At 34.4% G+C, this 17,920-nt stretch overlaps 1 protein-coding gene across 3 annotated transcripts in view; it reads left to right on the top strand.

Annotated features, from left to right (window-relative positions):
• LOC149421624 (uncharacterized) overlaps nt 1-17,920 on the top strand; it is a 304,814-nt gene that overhangs the window by 67,712 nt on the left and 219,182 nt on the right. For all 3 annotated transcript variants that reach the window (XM_089634946.1, XM_089634947.1, XM_089634948.1), the window contains exons 5-7: nt 2,513-2,701; nt 3,852-3,983; nt 4,422-4,515. In XM_089634946.1, coding sequence (XP_089491072.1) covers nt 2,513-2,701; nt 3,852-3,983; nt 4,422-4,515 — 415 coding nt within the window. The remainder of the gene's footprint in view (nt 1-2,512; nt 2,702-3,851; nt 3,984-4,421; nt 4,516-17,920) is intronic.

Raw genomic sequence — 17,920 nt, 5'->3', positions numbered from 1 at the left:
AAAAAAAAAACGACGAGCACAGATAATAAATGTCGCCAAATAATTCACACCAGCCGAAAGGACAACCTCTCCAGCGCCTGACATACTGACTGGGGAAATTGTCGATTTCCCGAGCACGGTTTCCCTCAATAGGCGTATTGTTAGACAACGAAATAAATAAAAAAAATCGCCCTCGTGATATTCGGAACTACTTTCTGACTTCTGTTTCTCCAAGCTCGGAGGATTTCAATCGATCGCGTAAACGACGGCTTTCAATTCTACGAACTTCGTTAGTAAGCCTCCGCTCATTAATAAGCTAGTAATTTTGCATTGCGAACTTTCAAAAAGTTGTGTTTATTGATAATTTACCGAAGCTTAGTGACAGCCAAGATGACGCGCTTAATTAAGCGGCTTTTGTCTACCGGCTCTCGGAATATTTTATATCAATTGCTGATCTTTCTCAGACAAACCTCCTAAGCCGTCTAATAACCATAGATGTTGGATATAGTCAATATCATATTGATCTAGGGTTTCAATCGATCGACCTTCCTAGCGCGCCTGGTGCATAGACACCACAATGAAATAAAAAAGTGGGTGTGTCAAGCCTACGCAAGACAGAAGTGAAACTTCTAGTTTCAGCTGATGCTTGGCGTGGCGCAGTTCGCTGGTGTCTGAGAGAGAGGAAAGAAGAGAAGAGAGAGAACGTTCGTGAGCGGCTCCCCCACCTCAACAAGGTTTCACTTCAAAAATGCCACAGCCGAGAATCGAACCTCGCTTAACTGATTGAAAGCCAACCACGCTGAGCACCAACTGTAAGCAAAGCCGCATAAATTGATTATATTATGTAGGTTCTGAAAATATGAGAGCTTGTTATGTTTTATAATGTTACCTACATCACACCCAAAATATAATATATTTTTAAAAATAATGTACAATGTACAGAAATAGAATCCCACACAAGATCGCGTAGTGCGCTCTAGCGAACGGATATTTTATCAGAGGGAGATAGTTTTAATTTTTTTTTCTGTAAATTATTACATATTATCAAAATAAATAAATTAATTAAATAAATGTAATACAATTATCATAATATACGGATTAGATAATAATTTTAATCCAACACAATAACGCAAAGCGCGCTCTAGCGGAGTAATGTTTTATCACAGTGAGATAAGTGTTTTTATTATTTTGCAATATTATTTTCTTTTAAAAAATGTTCTGACCTACTAAAAAATAAGATATTGAATGAAAAAGGCGTTAAAAACAAAAAAATAATTTGCGATGGCCGAGAATCGAACTCGGATCAACTGCTTGGAAGTCAACTATGCTGACCATTACACCACCAACGCCAGTTGTCGAGATGAGCTAAGAAGCATTTATATGTTACTTCAAAACTTTGACTAGATCAAATGAACTTTAATCGGTGGTGGGGGTACCCGCATTTTCGTTTCGGTCATGAGTCGGTTTTACTCCGGTCCTAGAAATTGCATGACGCGCGTAAAGAAGTTTCACTTCAAAAAAGTGTCAACATGAACCTTGATATTTCAATTAGAATTGTTATGACTGTTGTGCTATATTCCTGACACCATTAAATTTATGCATGACATTTAAAGACATTAAATAATATTAAATCATCATTAGCCTAGGGGTTATCTGTTATCTTCTTAATAGGATGATTTGAACCACGGTATTCGTTCTTGAATAAAATAATGCTTACATCACATACCTTTTTTTAGCTGTGATACAATAACTATAATGCTTGCATAAAGTATATCATAAAAGTCTGCAATTTAATGCTACGAATTAATTATTATACCCTACATTAAGGCGAATCTTAATGCCAAATCACTATTTTGATTAATCTTTATAACGAATTACCAGTACCATCTATAAACCTATTAATAGTATGAAACCGCATGCAGAAACATAATAATAATAATATTTGGATGACTTGTGACTCTCAGGCAAAATCACGTAATGATATTTTATGGATATACGTAATAGGTACCGTCCAACTATGTAATAAAGGAAAATATTCTTATGTATCTTATTGTACTGTGTATGTCTTAATAAATAAATAAATAGCGCTGTTTTTGTGCAAAATCACCTCAAGGCGCTGTGTCACAATCTTACTAATATGTAAGTACTATATAAAACCTGTGATTCTACCATGGATAATAGAAACAATGGAGTTGGGCCATGTTCTATTAATAGTATGAAAGAAATAAAATATTATTCTCCCATACTGTTAATCTCATTTACGCACAGCTGCACCCCGCTTTTGTTTCCTGCTGCACACCGAAAGCATAACATTTATTTATTTATTCACGCCTTAAAGGCTTTTACGTGTATACATTGTTATAAGTTCAGGAGTACAATAATAAGTGTATAAGTACATAAAATAATAAATTGAGTATGATCGATATAAGCGGGTGCACTACAAGTTATCATAGAGAGTTCTGTTGTACAAAGGAGTTCAATAATTATATATAATAACAAGAGCACAAAATAAGTACTTAAGGTATTTTTCCAGGACGATCAACTGACCAGTTTCTACGCAGTCTACGATGGTCACTGTGGCCCCCTGGCTGCCTCGTACTCAGCGGCACACCTCCACCTCAACTTCGTGAACAGCCCCCATTACAAGACCAACCCTCAGGCCGCCATGAGAGAGGCATTCATCAAAACAGACGCAAGCTTCGTATCAAAGGAACCTAGCGGGGTAATTTATACTTTTTTCACTACATTATTGCACTTCGGTAATAGCGTCCAACAACTTGGTTGTTTGCATTCAATAGTATTATATTATTGTCATTTGATATCAATAGATACCATTCTATTTTTACCAATTTAATCATCAATTTAATAAGCTTCGAAACTGGAGAGAGCTGGCGCGGGACCGAGATGAGTGGAGGAAGACTCTTGAGGAGGCCAAGACCCACCAGGGGTTGTAGAGCCAAAAGTGATGATGATGATGAATCATCATAAATTCTTTCTTGGTTTAATCTTACCAGATATTAGATTTAATTGGCAGCTTATTAGTATACATCAATGTTACTTAATAGCTTTAAAATAAATTTTGTTAGGATTTCAAACACAAGGGTATACTTGAAAGAATTCATAATTTGCTCTTTCGTGGATGGCACTAATTTAATTATTTTAGAAAAAACACATTTTGCAAGTTATGCCTTAAAATATTAAGAAGAATTATTTATTAGCGACTGTACGTATGCGATATGAATCATGAAGGCCTCAGCACGGGCAAGCCACCCAGTGAGGCCTACATTACTGGAAAACTTAAAATGTTAAAAATATTGTACCAAATAAAAAAAAATAAAAAATAAATAAATAAAATAAATACTTTCCTATACAAACTCAATTCTTTCAAGAAAGGCATACAAACACTTTATTGGATTGAATCACCGATACAATATTGTATTTGAATGCTTTTCTTTTAAAGAATTGTGTTTTGTGTATGGACAAAAATATTTATTCATATTGCATATGCATATATAATATAATTCTTCTTAAAACATTTTTAGCGGATATTGATTTTTGCTCCTTCACAGGTACTAAACCCGGTATCTCTCAAAACACAATTCAAATCCATAGACCATTACACTGTGGATATTCTATGGAGAACACTGTCCTATTTAACTTTTTTATTACTAAAACTTATCAGTTGTTTTTTGGTTTATTTGCGTGGATTTATATGGATGGAAATTTTTATTCAAAATATAAGCTTATTATTAGTTAATCTGTGACAATAAATTTAAAAAAAAATAAGAAAAGAACTCACTACCCAAAATTCACTAGCCGAGAGGTTATTTAGCTTCTATTTTCTTATGCTGATTTTAATTTATTTTTTCCAGGGAACCACAGCAGCTGTGTGCTACTTAAAAGACAATAACCTTCTTGTCGGATGGGCTGGAGACAGTCAAGCACTACTGGTTGGAGATGGATCCCTGATACAGCTGGTCAGACCTCACAAACCTTCCCGACAGGTAATTTACTTGGTTTATTTAAGCACAGCGAAATATTCAAATATGTCAATTTGAAGTTGTTTTTATGCACTCTGTAGTCCATCTAGTGGAATATGTTAGAACTACAGTAAGCGGAGACTCAAACCGAAAACATAATTAATAGCAACAGCAATTCTTAGATGGCGTTAATGGTAGCTTTTTCCGGAGAATTGTCGTTTCTATTAATTACAATTTCAAAGTTCTCTGTATTACTAAAGAAAGCTACGGTTTTATTCGTTATTGTTAGTGTTTTTAGGAAATTTACGCCGTTAGTTTAACCTTAAATGACGTTATTCGCATTATATGTTGTGCAAAAAATAGATTTTTCATCAAGTTTTTGGCCACCTGCTCCTTTTCTTAGTTCTAACTGCAAGTGGTGCGCACATAAAATAAATATAATTTGGAAAATGTTCTTGTTAGGATGAGAACAACCGCATAGTCCAGCTGGGAGGGCAGGTCACCTTCGATGGCATCTGGAGGGTGAATGGAGTGCTGGCGGTTTCCCGTGCTATCGGTAAGTCTTTGAAAGAATTCTATCTTAATCCTGCACCTGCAGACTGCAGCCCAGAACAGTTCTTCAGCACTGAACTCGAACTAATCACATAGATTAAGTCATGAATATATTGTTTAAACAAAAAAATGATTTTCAATTTCACCCAGCTTATTGAAGGCCTCAGGCAAATCTTCAACATTTTTTCATACTTTCCTAGTTGAGCCATGTGGCCAATACTATGAAATAATAAATGTACATTAGTACATTTGAATGAACACTCAATTTCTACTGAGTGTTCATCTGCTGATTAACCCTTTCAAAAATAATTATTTTTAGTGAACTCCCTGAGATATTACCACAATTGTATGAAATAAGTTTTATAACATTTGCATTTTAAACATCTTTTATAGATGTAAAAAATTTATTTAGATTTTTTTATGTCAACTGCGCTGTATACATAGGTATGGTGAATGCAAATTATTATTAGTGTTTGGCCACTTTCCAACTTTACAAAAACCAAAAGCAAAGTGGAAAATTGCAGTGATGCCATTATGTATAGTAGTAGGTCATTCTTACGCATTGGAACATCTGATTTAATTACTACCTGATGATGTAGAACTAACCATTGCCGATGTCAAATTGGAATTTAAGAATGATACAACCGATAATTAATGCACATTGAAATACACAAAATCTAACACAAAGTGTTACTCGGTGTTAGATATTATTTATCAAGTTACCCAACTAATAATAAAAAAATTATTCATAAAATTTATATACATTCGGTTCCAAAAGAAATTTTTTTGCAAATATTTATACTGAGTAAAACAAAAAGACATCAGCATTGGGTTTTTTCCCAGATTACACTGATTTTTTTTTTAAATATTATCACCCAACACTTTTTATTTCCATTATTGTGCAATGATTTCTTAATTTATTCTCTAAAGGTGTTTAAGTTTATTCTGGCAGCAATTATTATTATCCGCATCTGTTTGTACGTAACTTCATTCCGCAGGAGACAATATGTAGGAAAAAGTAAAATAAAAACCTGTTTACTTTTTATATTTCTTCTGGTACCTTCAAAGTATTGGTCATTTTTTAAAATAAAGCAGAGACAGTTTACAGATAATTCCTGTGAGCACTCAGGCCATGGGCCCGTTGTGCTATCTTTCATTTCACCTCATTCCTTTAACAGTAACCCGGTACCTTTGATAAAGTTCACCAGGGTTGTCATTGGATATTTGGCTGTCTCAATGTGTTTTCTCTGTTATCTGAGCCTTGTTCCCATCAGGGCGAGATATCAGCACCATATGTGAATTGATGTCTCTTCATCGTCTTCACACCTACTGCGGTGGTGATCCTGTTAGTGGTCCTGCCAGTTCCCTCGGTGAGTTTCTGTCCATATTGAGTGGTTGCCTGGCTCGTCTGGGATCTGGTCCCTTTATGAGTACTTTGGATTGTCTCATTCCGAGTGAAATCTCCCTATCTTTTCAGTGTTGGTATTTGACCCACCTTTCAATCTGTATATAGGTGCTTCTGCCCCTTCCTTGTTTGTCCGCCAGCCCGTTCGTTACCCTCCATACCTTTATGTCCCGGTATGCAGATCAGGGTTATTTTTATTAATGGTAGCAAGTTCTTTAATAGTCCTGCATTCCATCACCAGTCTGGAGTCGCATCGGTTTCTTTCCAACGCCATAAGGGCTGCTTGGCAACCTGAACATGTTCTTATTCCTGTACCCGATAGTACATTCTGGTAGTTAATTGTTAAGGCGATGCCACACGTAGTAATTTAAAATCATGTGTTTTTGGTTTGAAAATTTGGTCGCCTAGAAATGTTTCAGATGCTTTAATTAAATACTGCGAGTAGAATACATCTTGGCCTTTGAAATAATTGAGTATTTTTTAGATAAGTCTTTTTATAAGCCCAGAAAAAAATAATGTATAGGCCTCTGAAAACTGCTTTAAAATTCGAAATCTCCTACTTACGAACTCATTTTCGGTTATTGTTTTATTGTATAATGTGGCAAATTAAGTTATTTATAAAATGTTTTATTTTTTTTAATATTTGTGCGTGAACATCCACAAAATAAAATAAAAGGCACTTTTTGGCGATGTTTTTTTCTTGCATAAATCAAAACAGGTGGATGGTGTTAAGCGGGAATTTAAGCCGTATCGCCATCTACGTAAGGTGTGTTATTGATCGCGGCTCGATTCAAAATATTACACGAGGTAGTGCATCGCCTTAATAATTGTTATGTATTTTGGGGAGGTTGACGTTGTGTTCAGTTGGCAAAAAAAAAAAACTAGTGAAATCATAGATTACTTGTGACAAATTTTATTCCTTGAATGTAAACTAAGGCGGATCTACTGTGTCCAATGTCTTAAATTTATATACACTCGTCCTTATAATTTCTGTAAAAATCCAAATCGTTCTAGCCAGAGACACAACATATGCGTGTACACAGTGCCTCACTGCAAAACTAGGCTAGCCCAAAGACACATTAACTTTTAACATTAAACACGTTAAAGCCCAAAATTGTTTAATTCCTTGCCGAGTTCCATCAAGATGTGCCAAAACTTAAACTCATATAAAATAAATGTCAAAAGCTGGGTAAAAAAGTATCTGAAAGTGAGAGAATTTTTTCTATAAATTATACTACGATTATGATACCTATATGTAGGTATATGATAATATATTACCATCTAAATTTAAAAAAAAAAAAACTTAACTTAATTTAACTTCTTTTAAACTGTTTTTTTATTAAATACGCAAAAATAACTATATGTACTGTATATATGTTTTTTCTTTATTCATATTTCTTTTTTCATTTAACCCCTCCGAAAATCGCCATGTAAGCACTTTAACTGTCTTTAACGAAATGACATTTTACGAAAACTTTTTGTTATTACCGCTTCACAATTAAAGCTCTATAAATGAAACATTTCTGAACGTAGCCGAATAGTAAAAACTGTTTTAGAAAAGTTACAAAATAAGCTTTCAAATTATTATATTACAAATAAATATTAGCATTTTTAAATATTAAAATTTAGAACGCAAACATTAAAAATAGGTTAAAAATGACTCACGTCATGTTTTTAGGTGAAAATGGTACTAAAATCACAGATTATGTGAACAAAAATATTTATTCTATTGTATATATGTGTAATAAACACTTTTATCACCTCATTTTTTTATCATTTCATATAAAAATATTTTATAAAAATTTAATATGTGAAGCGCGCGGCGCTACCGGCAGACATTTTGCGCGGGTAAAAATGTTGTGTCAATTATGCGACTGTCAGCAGATTCCTGTTTTGTATTTCCATAGACAACTTGGTAGTGATGTGTAGCTTGATCTATAATCGACCTTTTAGTTTTTGTTTGAGGGATGTAACTAAAATAATAACGGAGTAAGAACGATTTCTATGGAGAGACACGCGTTGACGTGTAAACACGCTTATTGTACTTGACTTCTATCGTTATTTTATCGTGTATATCTGCTTACGTTGCTGACCGGTTAAATAGATAATGTAACCACCACTGTTTTGAATACATACCTTATATTGCCCACGCACAGGCTTCGCCTTTGTGGGATTTTTTTGTTACTGCCTTATATTTTGTATAATTATATATGTACCTGTATGTATTAAAAAAATTGCAATAAAAAAAAATATATATATAAAAAAAAATCAAAATGTTAGGTTGCAGGATTCAATTTTTCAAAACTGTACGCTCAACTGTAAGATGCAAAAATTTGTAATGACAGTTTGGTAAAATTTTACATTGGGGAACACATTCAGCTTAGGCATAAAATTTATATGGCGCTACAGAAAAATTGTCCAAAGAAGCGCAGTTAGCAGTCCAAAATGGATTGCAGATACCAACCCTGCTGTATGGTAGTGAGGTTTGGAACTGACAGAGGTAGGATGAAAGTAGACCGAATGCTGTAAAAATGAGATCACTGAGGCGTATATGGGTTAAAACCATGTGTGACTGTTGAATGTGTAGATCCAGAAAGAATGCAAGGCCTATGTAAGAATAATGGATAAAATTAATAAAGGGGCGCTTAGATGGTTTACACATGTGGAGCGGATAAACAAAGAAAGGAGTGCCAGGCGAATATATGACCCGAAAGTGAATGACAGAAGAAGTGAATCAAGACCAAGTAAATCAAATACTTGAGTCTGGTCATGTCATTCATACAGAAGAGTATGTTTATATTATGAGACGACACGTGAAAGTTAATGAAGCAAGGAGAGTAGGCTGAGACAGAGTTGTGTGACAGTTTACCCCCTCTGCCTACCCTTCCAGGAATGGCGTCTTGTTTAGTTGATTACTGGGGTTTGGTGAAAAACACATTCAAATTTATAGAACTTTTTTTTTTCGACGCCAATTACTTATTGAAACAATTGGACCTATTTTAAATCTCCCCTTTCGAATGGTTCTCCAGATTTTGGAATGGATTTAGAAGCTACTTGCTAGTCACTTCTAAAGCCATTCTCATAGAGTATTGGGTAGGGTGGGGCGATTGTGTGGAATGGGTAATATTTATTTTACCTTGATTGCTCGGGGATCGGGAGCGTTATCCATTGCTAATGGATATTTTAATTTCCCTCAAGGTGTGCACGGGGAACGCTCTATGTAGGTCGGGCAGAATAATTGAATATTTTTTTCAAATTGAGCTTGCACCACCAAACTATTTGTTGTGCATAGTAATTTTAATAATTATCATTTTTTTTAATATTTTCGAGCAGAAATTCTTTCAGAAGTTCTTGGGGTACCTACATAATAGGTATGAGTGGGTAATAATTTGTAATAAGTATGTTTTTTTAATTTTATTTATGTAAAAGTTCTCAACTTTATAGGATCGATAGATCCTATGAATATTCATAAAACCATTCTGTGACTCTTATTTTACTTACTGGCATATTGGAATTTCAATGCTCCACAGCTCATAAAAACTGGAAATTTACATCAGTTAGTTAGTCCGTTGTCCCACGGGTCGGTAAGCAATCGTCATAAACCAAATGCTGTAGGACCCTAAGCAAAAAGTTCCACACTGAACTGCACTGCAGAGGGTACCTTACTATAACAAACTTAATTTTCTGCGCAGGGTCTTACAGCGCTTGGTTTAAGTCGATTGCTTACGGACCCGTGGGATGACGTAATAATTTAATAAAGATTGTGTAGACGTGTAAAGGTAAATCATTTTAATGCAATATATTCCGCGTTTCTAAGTAATAATAACAATGGACAAAAAAACAATACACACCACAAAGAATAAAAACAGAAAAGAAGTGAAAAATATTAAATACAATAATTTATGCAAGTAGTCAAATAAATATATTCTTGCTAGTGTAGTTTTTTTTACTGGATAAATCATCAAAATGCACATTTTACTACACATAAATCATTTTAAAGAAACCCTTTATTTTACCATTTGTGTAATGGTGTACCTACTCGATTTTTTTTTTAATATAATAATCATTTTGTTTTGTTAGGAAGCTGAAGAATGATACAAAAAACATAAAAGAGAATATTTTCGAATTGAATCGCCAGTGTAAATTTAACTGCAATTGATAAACGTAGCTACGCACCGAGTAACTTTGGGTATTTGCGGGGTAAGAGGAGCTGCAGGCAAGTCCGAAAAACTTTTTTGAAACTTTTTATACTATCGGTGCATTTAAATGTGCACTCTTTAAAATGATTTGCCTGTATTCATGCATATTGCTTAGGATTCCCGTGCATTCAATTTATTTTTACAATTTTTACGATTATATTTCCTATACATACGTTATCTACAATTTTATTATTTTCTGTACCCCGCCACGCGCTGCTGTTGGTCAGTCTGTCGCAGATAGAGAATCAATGGCGCGGTTTGCTTTTACGTCCAACTGATGGCGCTGTTTTTCAAAAAAGCATGTTTTTATCTGTCACAGGTGACATCTATATAATATAGGTATATAAAAACACACGCGTATTCTAATGCAACATTGCGTCAAAATTTCAAAACATTAGGAAATTTAAGATTTTGGACAAACAAGCATTTACATTTTTATTTATATGGATTAGATCTTGAACATTTAATTATTTTTATCACCCTACTCTACTGCGTATTCCTAATAATGCTTAGATATACACCTATTAACGTTTTTGCACTCAAATTAATATAAATAGCCTGCCTTTAAGTTTGCATCTTAATTAAGTACCTACGTACTATGTATTTACCTCTATTCATTACATTAATTTAATGTATTATTTTACGGCTGTTAATTTCGGCATGATGAATGAATTCCGGCTTTTCTATTTTAATTCGTATTAATTAAATCCGCGCCTCGGATGGCCTTTTTCCCGTCGCGAAAATACAATCGAGCGCGCCTTGCACGGGCGTAATAATAATTTACAAGTTCCACCACAAACAAAATGCGGTAGGTACTACGTCTACAAGCATAAAAGTTCAGTCTAGACGGTGCATAGCTAAAATAGGCTCGTCAGAAGAAGGTACCTACTTACCGCGGTTCGTTTACCCCAGTTTCCCCATAATATTAAATAGGTACCTACCCAATCCGTTTCTTTTCCATTCTCGCGGTGCGATTTTATATTTCGAATATTTTTTGTGGAATTATTTCCGCGCCAGAAGAGGCGACACATTGCAAATGGCGCGTGCAATCTTCAACAGCTGACTGATGCTGTCAACGCTCGTAAATAATAATAAATTATTTTTCATCTCTTTACCAGATTTTTGGGCCGCACTAATAATATTTCTGTCACCGTTTGCGTAATGATGCGCACTTATTTGACTAATTTGAAGTGCCATTTGGGAAATCGATCATAAAAATGTAAAGACTGCAGCATTTTTATCTGTAAATAAACATTCTAATACTTTTTACATGAATATACGCAATACCTTTGTTATGAGTATGAGCTTTAAATAAATATTGATCATCTTTGAATACTATTTTAATATCTGTGGTCTCACCGCTGAGAGTTCCATTGTGACCTCTCTTTTGTTACATGCGTCATTTATATGAGAAAGGTTATAACGGAACTATCAGCGGTACGCCTGTTTTTAAACTTTTTTATTCATTGACATATCTTTTCAGTAATTTATTCAGTATTTATTCAAATGCAACGTAATGGTCTTTAAAATGTGCATTATAATAGCTAATAAATACATTAATCAGTTTGTTGTTTTTACTGTTTTGTCATTTGATAGAATGCATCATTTGTTCCGTCCTACCACCGTGAAGCGTGCGACGCATGACCTAGAAGAATGTTAGCAAGGATCAAGCAATAGCAATTTGACTGCATTTTTTTTGTTTGGTTGAACTGTTTCTAATTTTTCCCTTTGGCATTTATAAATGTGAAGTCTCGTGTCTCGTCAGCTAGCCTGATCTCTGTGGGAAATTATACACTATTACTGCTAGAGAGACTAGAGATGAATCACAATAAATTGCAAATGCCAAGTAATAATATTGTTCGCATGCTTTTCAAGTGCCTGCAGTCTGAAGGAACGTCTCTGTGATCGATGTTATTCAATTCAATTGTCCGCTTGGAAAGTTTAACGAATTTTCATTTATGACGAATGAATCTTCGATTATCATCTTTAAAAGGGCAGACAAATTGCACTGCATACAAAATAGGTAGATACTTTTTTTTGTCAAATTCTATAATATCATTTTAGTGAAATATCTTGGTACTTAAGAGTATCTACTTTCAGTACCTACTCACAGTACCTTCTTACAGTATCTACTTACAGTACCTACTTTCAGTACCTACTCACAATACCTCTTTACAGTATCTACTTACAGTACCTACTTACAGTACCTACTTACAGTACCTACTTACAGTACCTACTTACAGTACTTTCTTACAATGCCTACTTTCAGTACCTGCTTACAGTATATACTTTCAGTATCTACTTACACTACCTACCTTCAGTACCTACTTATAGTACCTACCTGAGTTTTCAAATTTTCAAGAACAACAAAAAAATTGTTTTGTTTTCTAATTCCAGTTTTTCATGGCGTCAAGCTATTTTTTCTTTTATGGATGCATTGAGAAATGGAAATAATAATGTTTTACTGAAAAATCCGAATATCGCGAAATGTTAATGCACGTCACTGTTGCGTATACTACTGTATAGAATATGTACCTGTAGACTAGAGGTACCTTCGTAGAAGATGGGCAGATGAATTATTACATACTAATTAAGTAGGTATGTATAACTTCGTAAGCTAATCGTAATTAGGCGCATGATATTTTACCAAAAGTATTTTTATATTTAACCCTTCTTTGTCTATACCTCTTTTTCAATTCTTACGAATATGCATGCCGAATTCAAATATGTGCGCCTGGATATAAAAGAATTTATTTTTTTATAATCTGTTATTCGTAGGTAGGCGTCAATAAGCTGGTGGGTAGAGAATGCTAGAGCTTGACGTGATTTTTACATAAACGGCGCTCTACAAATTATCTAATTATTATTATGTTACATAATATATTATTATAAAACCCAAATTATTTTGTGCATGTGATCGTGATCTGCTTTATATCGAGCGGGAGTCGTAAATCTGTCCAGTGAATAGCAAAACCTCCTAGATCACAAGGCCGGGAAACTCATTAAAAGCAGCCAACTTGTATTGATTTAAAAAAAAATCGTTCCAATTTTCTTATTTATTGAAAATCTAAAAATATTTTACTAATTAAAAAAAAAACATTTTTCGAGGATCCCATACAAATTAGAATGCTGATTTGATTCAGTGTCCCGGCCTTGTGATCTAGAAGGTTTTGATATTAGTGGAGGATCATCACAAGGCTGTAGGAGAGTCCGATGACTCTGTCACTATCATTATGATGGTGATGATAGCTCCTTTGTAACCGTTCCATCTTTCTCATAAACGACGTATGAAACTGAAAGAGAGGTTTCATCGGAACTCTAAGCGGCAGCAACATACATATCAATGTTTATGGCAAATGGGTATCATACTTCCACGAAAGTAAATAAACCAATATGTATTTTAGGTCGCGGCTATGTCTTTCAAGCTGGAATATTCATGGAATTATATCGGAAAACGAATATATGCCTACAGTTGTTTGTAATATCAATAGCTTTCTGTTTGTGTCATTCTCTTTCGAAAGCTGCCGTTATGAAATTTGCACAGCTTTTTCAGTCTGTAATTTCCCGTACATCCCAGATATTTTAAGCTTAGAGCAGTAATTTACCGAGCTTTGAAAAAATAATTATTAACTTCCGAAAAATGAAAAGATTCTAGTGAACTTAAAAAGATAATTTTTCACAATCGTAATCGAGCACGCTGACCAAAAACGCAAAGCTATAAAATATTCTATAAAGTACAACATATCCACGGGGGACACCAGTTTATGTTTAAGCAATAATTCACAATTTAAAGTTTCCAGATGTCCATATACTTTATACCTGCCTAATATGACTTGGTTTATTCAAAAGGACCCAAGGCGTGAATACTCTTTTATACCGAATACAATACCGGATTCTGCGCGCCACCTACGCGAACACGTTTGCACATTAAATTTGAATGTATTTATGCGAATTGCCCTTGAACCCCTGCCCAGCATTGGAGTTGTCCTGAAGGATTCCCTGCGTATTATCATGTTAACCACATTTGAATCTCACTACATATGAAGTCCACTGCAAATGCAGTTCACTTTTTTTTATGTGACACCTCACAAGAGCTTTCTGTACAGTGTAAAGATAGGAGAACTATATCGCCCCCCGGTGGGGCAGCGTTTGGAAGCGGGTTAAGGTAGGGGCTGTATTAATGCGGTTCTTGAAGAAGGCCGAATTACAATATAAAGGAGGAAAAACAGATGACGGTGGCTCGTTCCATATACGAGCCGTCTTACACAAAAACGAGACTTACACAACGTCGAGTCAAAAAAGAAATTACCCGTTTTCATAAGGCCAACATTATCTATCAATGGGTGTTTCGTGTTCCGCTCATGTCCGCCGAGTTTCGGGCACGTGCACCGGTGCACATGGATCAATGCTGCTAACTCCTTTGAGCAGGCTGCAGAAGAGACTCAACATGCCTAAACTGCACATGAAGTTCCCTACATATGAAGTTCACTACATATGAAGTTCACTACATATGAAGTTCACTTTAGGTAAATTAAGGTAAGTTTGAATGCTTTGAATACGCGCCGGGTACAGCGCCGTGTTGCTGGGTGTATTTTGGTAGATACAAAACCATCACAGCAGTTAGCAACAGGACGATCCTGTTGGAATATCGCGTTACCGACGTCTACTGAGATGCATAAAATATTTGAAGGGAAATGCAGTACGTTTATGTGAGTAGTTAATTATGGCGTTATAAATAAAAAAATCTGTTGTTGTAGGATTTGGTTTTTATTTCTTACAGAATACGGTGTCAATGACATTATGGGAGTAGCATTATTTGGTAGGTATTTACTTAGTAAAATAAGATATGAAACCTAAGATTTATAGTAGGTACAAACCTTTTAAATTAGCATAACTTGTTCTGAAAGGAGAGCAAGATGGTACCCGCTTTGCTGTATAGAACACTTATTCGGAACCATTTTGCAAAGCTAAGGTTAGGTTAGGTTTGTTAATCGTTTCCTTCTATAACAACGATTATCTCTAATTTGCCACGTTTCTGTAAGTCGTGTTTTGGTCGAATTCATTACCGTACTTAATTCTTACGTAATTCGTACATTTCTGGACTGCATAATCTCAACTATAATTGTATTGGTGTATATATATATTATACAATAGTTATTATTCTTTTTTTTAAGTTAAATAAACCCCTAACATTAGAATATTATTTATCAATATTATATTATAGAAACATAGGCCATGAGGGTGTACACTGTAGGTACATTAAAAAAATACAATCTCCTTTCTGGTAGCCTGAAAACAGAGAATAGTGAGAATAATCAAAATGTACGTACATATTTACGAATAAAATTTTACTTAGGTAGTGAATAAAAATATTAAGGAATTTGAGAGTGTGAAATATGTATATTTCCTTTAACTTAACAAAAACTAAAAAAAAAAAACATTTATGTTGGTGTTTCCGTCACATTTGATCATCTATCAAATTCAACTGAGTTTAAAAGATCCCAGCCTTAGTTTTTTCAAAATTATTCTTGATAATATATATTATATTATTTCACAACAATAAATTCGTGTTCAATTCTGTTATGCAGAGAATACATAGACTGGGCAATGAACTGATAGATGTCGCTGATATTTTCGATTTAAATTTTAACACATTCAAGGCCAAATTAGTTCAGCACTTTTTAGTAAATGTAAATAACGAGTAAGCATAATTTATCATAAGTATTCACAATATCTTTTAAAAATGCATTACTCGTGTGTAAATTTTAAGGGTTCTTTAAAGTTAGCATTTTAATAAACTTGCAAGTATATTGTATTTTATGCTTTATTTTTATACCTTTTTTAATTGTGTTGTACTGTTGTTTTCAATTTAATCCATAATCTTTCTGTAAAAGCCCAATAGGGCGTTAATAAATAAATAAAATAATCTGTGAGCATGTAGGGAGTATATTACTCCCAGATGAGTAACCTCTATCTTCTATAATAATGACACACTGACGTTTTTATTTTATACAAAATTCAGGAGTTAGGAGTCTTGTGTGCAGAGCTTAAGAGGAAACTACAAGCCAAAAATGTGTATATTCTTGTTATGCCTTATAACGTCACGAATATAGGTAATAGGCATTAAAATCGCTTGGCAAACGGAGTCAATAAACGCTCGATTTCAAGCGCAAAAGTGGTTTTTAATTATTTTGTAAACAATTTTATAAGAACGCAAAAAAGTCAAAGGAAACTGTCACAGATAATCTAAGACTTAATATTGTATTTTTTTAAAGTTTTTTCATTTATGCGTTCATACATGTATATTGAATAAATACATTTTTCAGTAGTTTTCATTTAAATTTTTTATTGAGTAATTAAAATATTTATTTGTATTCTACTCGACAGAGACGATAGGAAAAGCTTTAATTTACCTAAAGCATATTTTTTGGTATTCAAAATACAAATTCGTTTAATTAGATCAGAGTTTCCCAAAGTGGTCTATGCTAGCGAGAAAAAAATTTGGGGGTCCACGATATTCAAATGGGAGTACATACGAGCGGACCACCATTTACCTCAAGTCAACATTTAGGAGTTCCGTAAATGACACAATAGACCTAACACAAATATAATAGACTAAGAAATTACTTATTTGATATTTGTATTTTTATATTTCGTAAAGTTGTTAATTGAGGTATATAAATAGAGTCTACGTTCCTTTTCTCGTCAGAATTAATATATTCAAGCAAAACATTGCACATTGGAAGCCGCGAATTTTCCTAGTTCCCCAACTTGTTTTTGAAAAACGTCCAGGGTAATAATGACGTTCAACATTTAAATGCATTTCACACAGACTTCAAAACTAAGTTTGAGGACATTTTGACTATTGAAATGGAACGTTGAAGAATCGGATATCATGTGACAAGAAGAACTGACCGAAATAAGCACTGACAAAGAACATAAGGGGCAGTTCTGTAGGGCCAGCTACAGAAAGAAATTCCTGTTACTTATCCTGCTTCATTTTCATTTGATGTAATACCTCACAAGGGCGCCCCTGTCTGCACAATGTAAAGACAGAAGAACTATACCGCCACCCGGTTGTTGGACAGGCAAGGGAACGGAATCTTTTACGAAAAAAATAAATGATTATCACATGGGACGTTAATAGTTTTAGGAAAATTCAATATTCGGCAGGCAGGGGAGCTACGGAAAAAAAAATTTTTGGCAAGTGGTCTACGGGGCAAAAAAGTTTGGGAACCTCTGAATTAGATTAATCGAAAATCACTATTTAGCATTAAGCTTCGCCTTAATCCATAAGTACAACAATATAAAAGTAATATTATTACTATTAATCTACGTTTCTACCAAAATAAATGTCTTTTTTTTTTTTTTTTTTTTTACAGTATTACCGCACAAGAGTCCCAACTGCTCCCGTCTGGAGCCAGTGAGACTATGGCATCCCCAATTGGGGTATGTTGTGAGGCTGAGGGTATTGGGGAGGGGAGGGAGATGGGGAAGAGGAAGGTGGGGAAGTACCTGGCTATTCAGATCTGGTCACCAAACACGGCTAAAGCCATTTCAAGCAACGTTTCAATTCTGAATGGTGGTCTTACACCAGGGCGATACTGAGAGTATCTTCCACTCTACCGGCAACTAGCGAAATTTTAAGATTTTTGTGGTGTTTTTTAAAGTTACTGCGCACTTTCTTACTTAATATTTCCTAAATAACATTTTCCTTTATAGGTCAAATTTGGGATTAAACGTACTTAACGTTTATCCACCACGTACTAAACACGTTTAGCTTAACCAACCAACTCCGGTAACCC

Source organism: Hesperophylax consimilis, chromosome 8 (assembly GCF_061612785.1).
Source record: "Hesperophylax consimilis isolate HC1 chromosome 8, BYU_Hcon_1.0, whole genome shotgun sequence".
NCBI classification, from domain to species: domain Eukaryota; kingdom Metazoa; phylum Arthropoda; class Insecta; order Trichoptera; family Limnephilidae; genus Hesperophylax; species Hesperophylax consimilis.
This window is presented reverse-complemented; position numbering and strand designations above follow the sequence as displayed.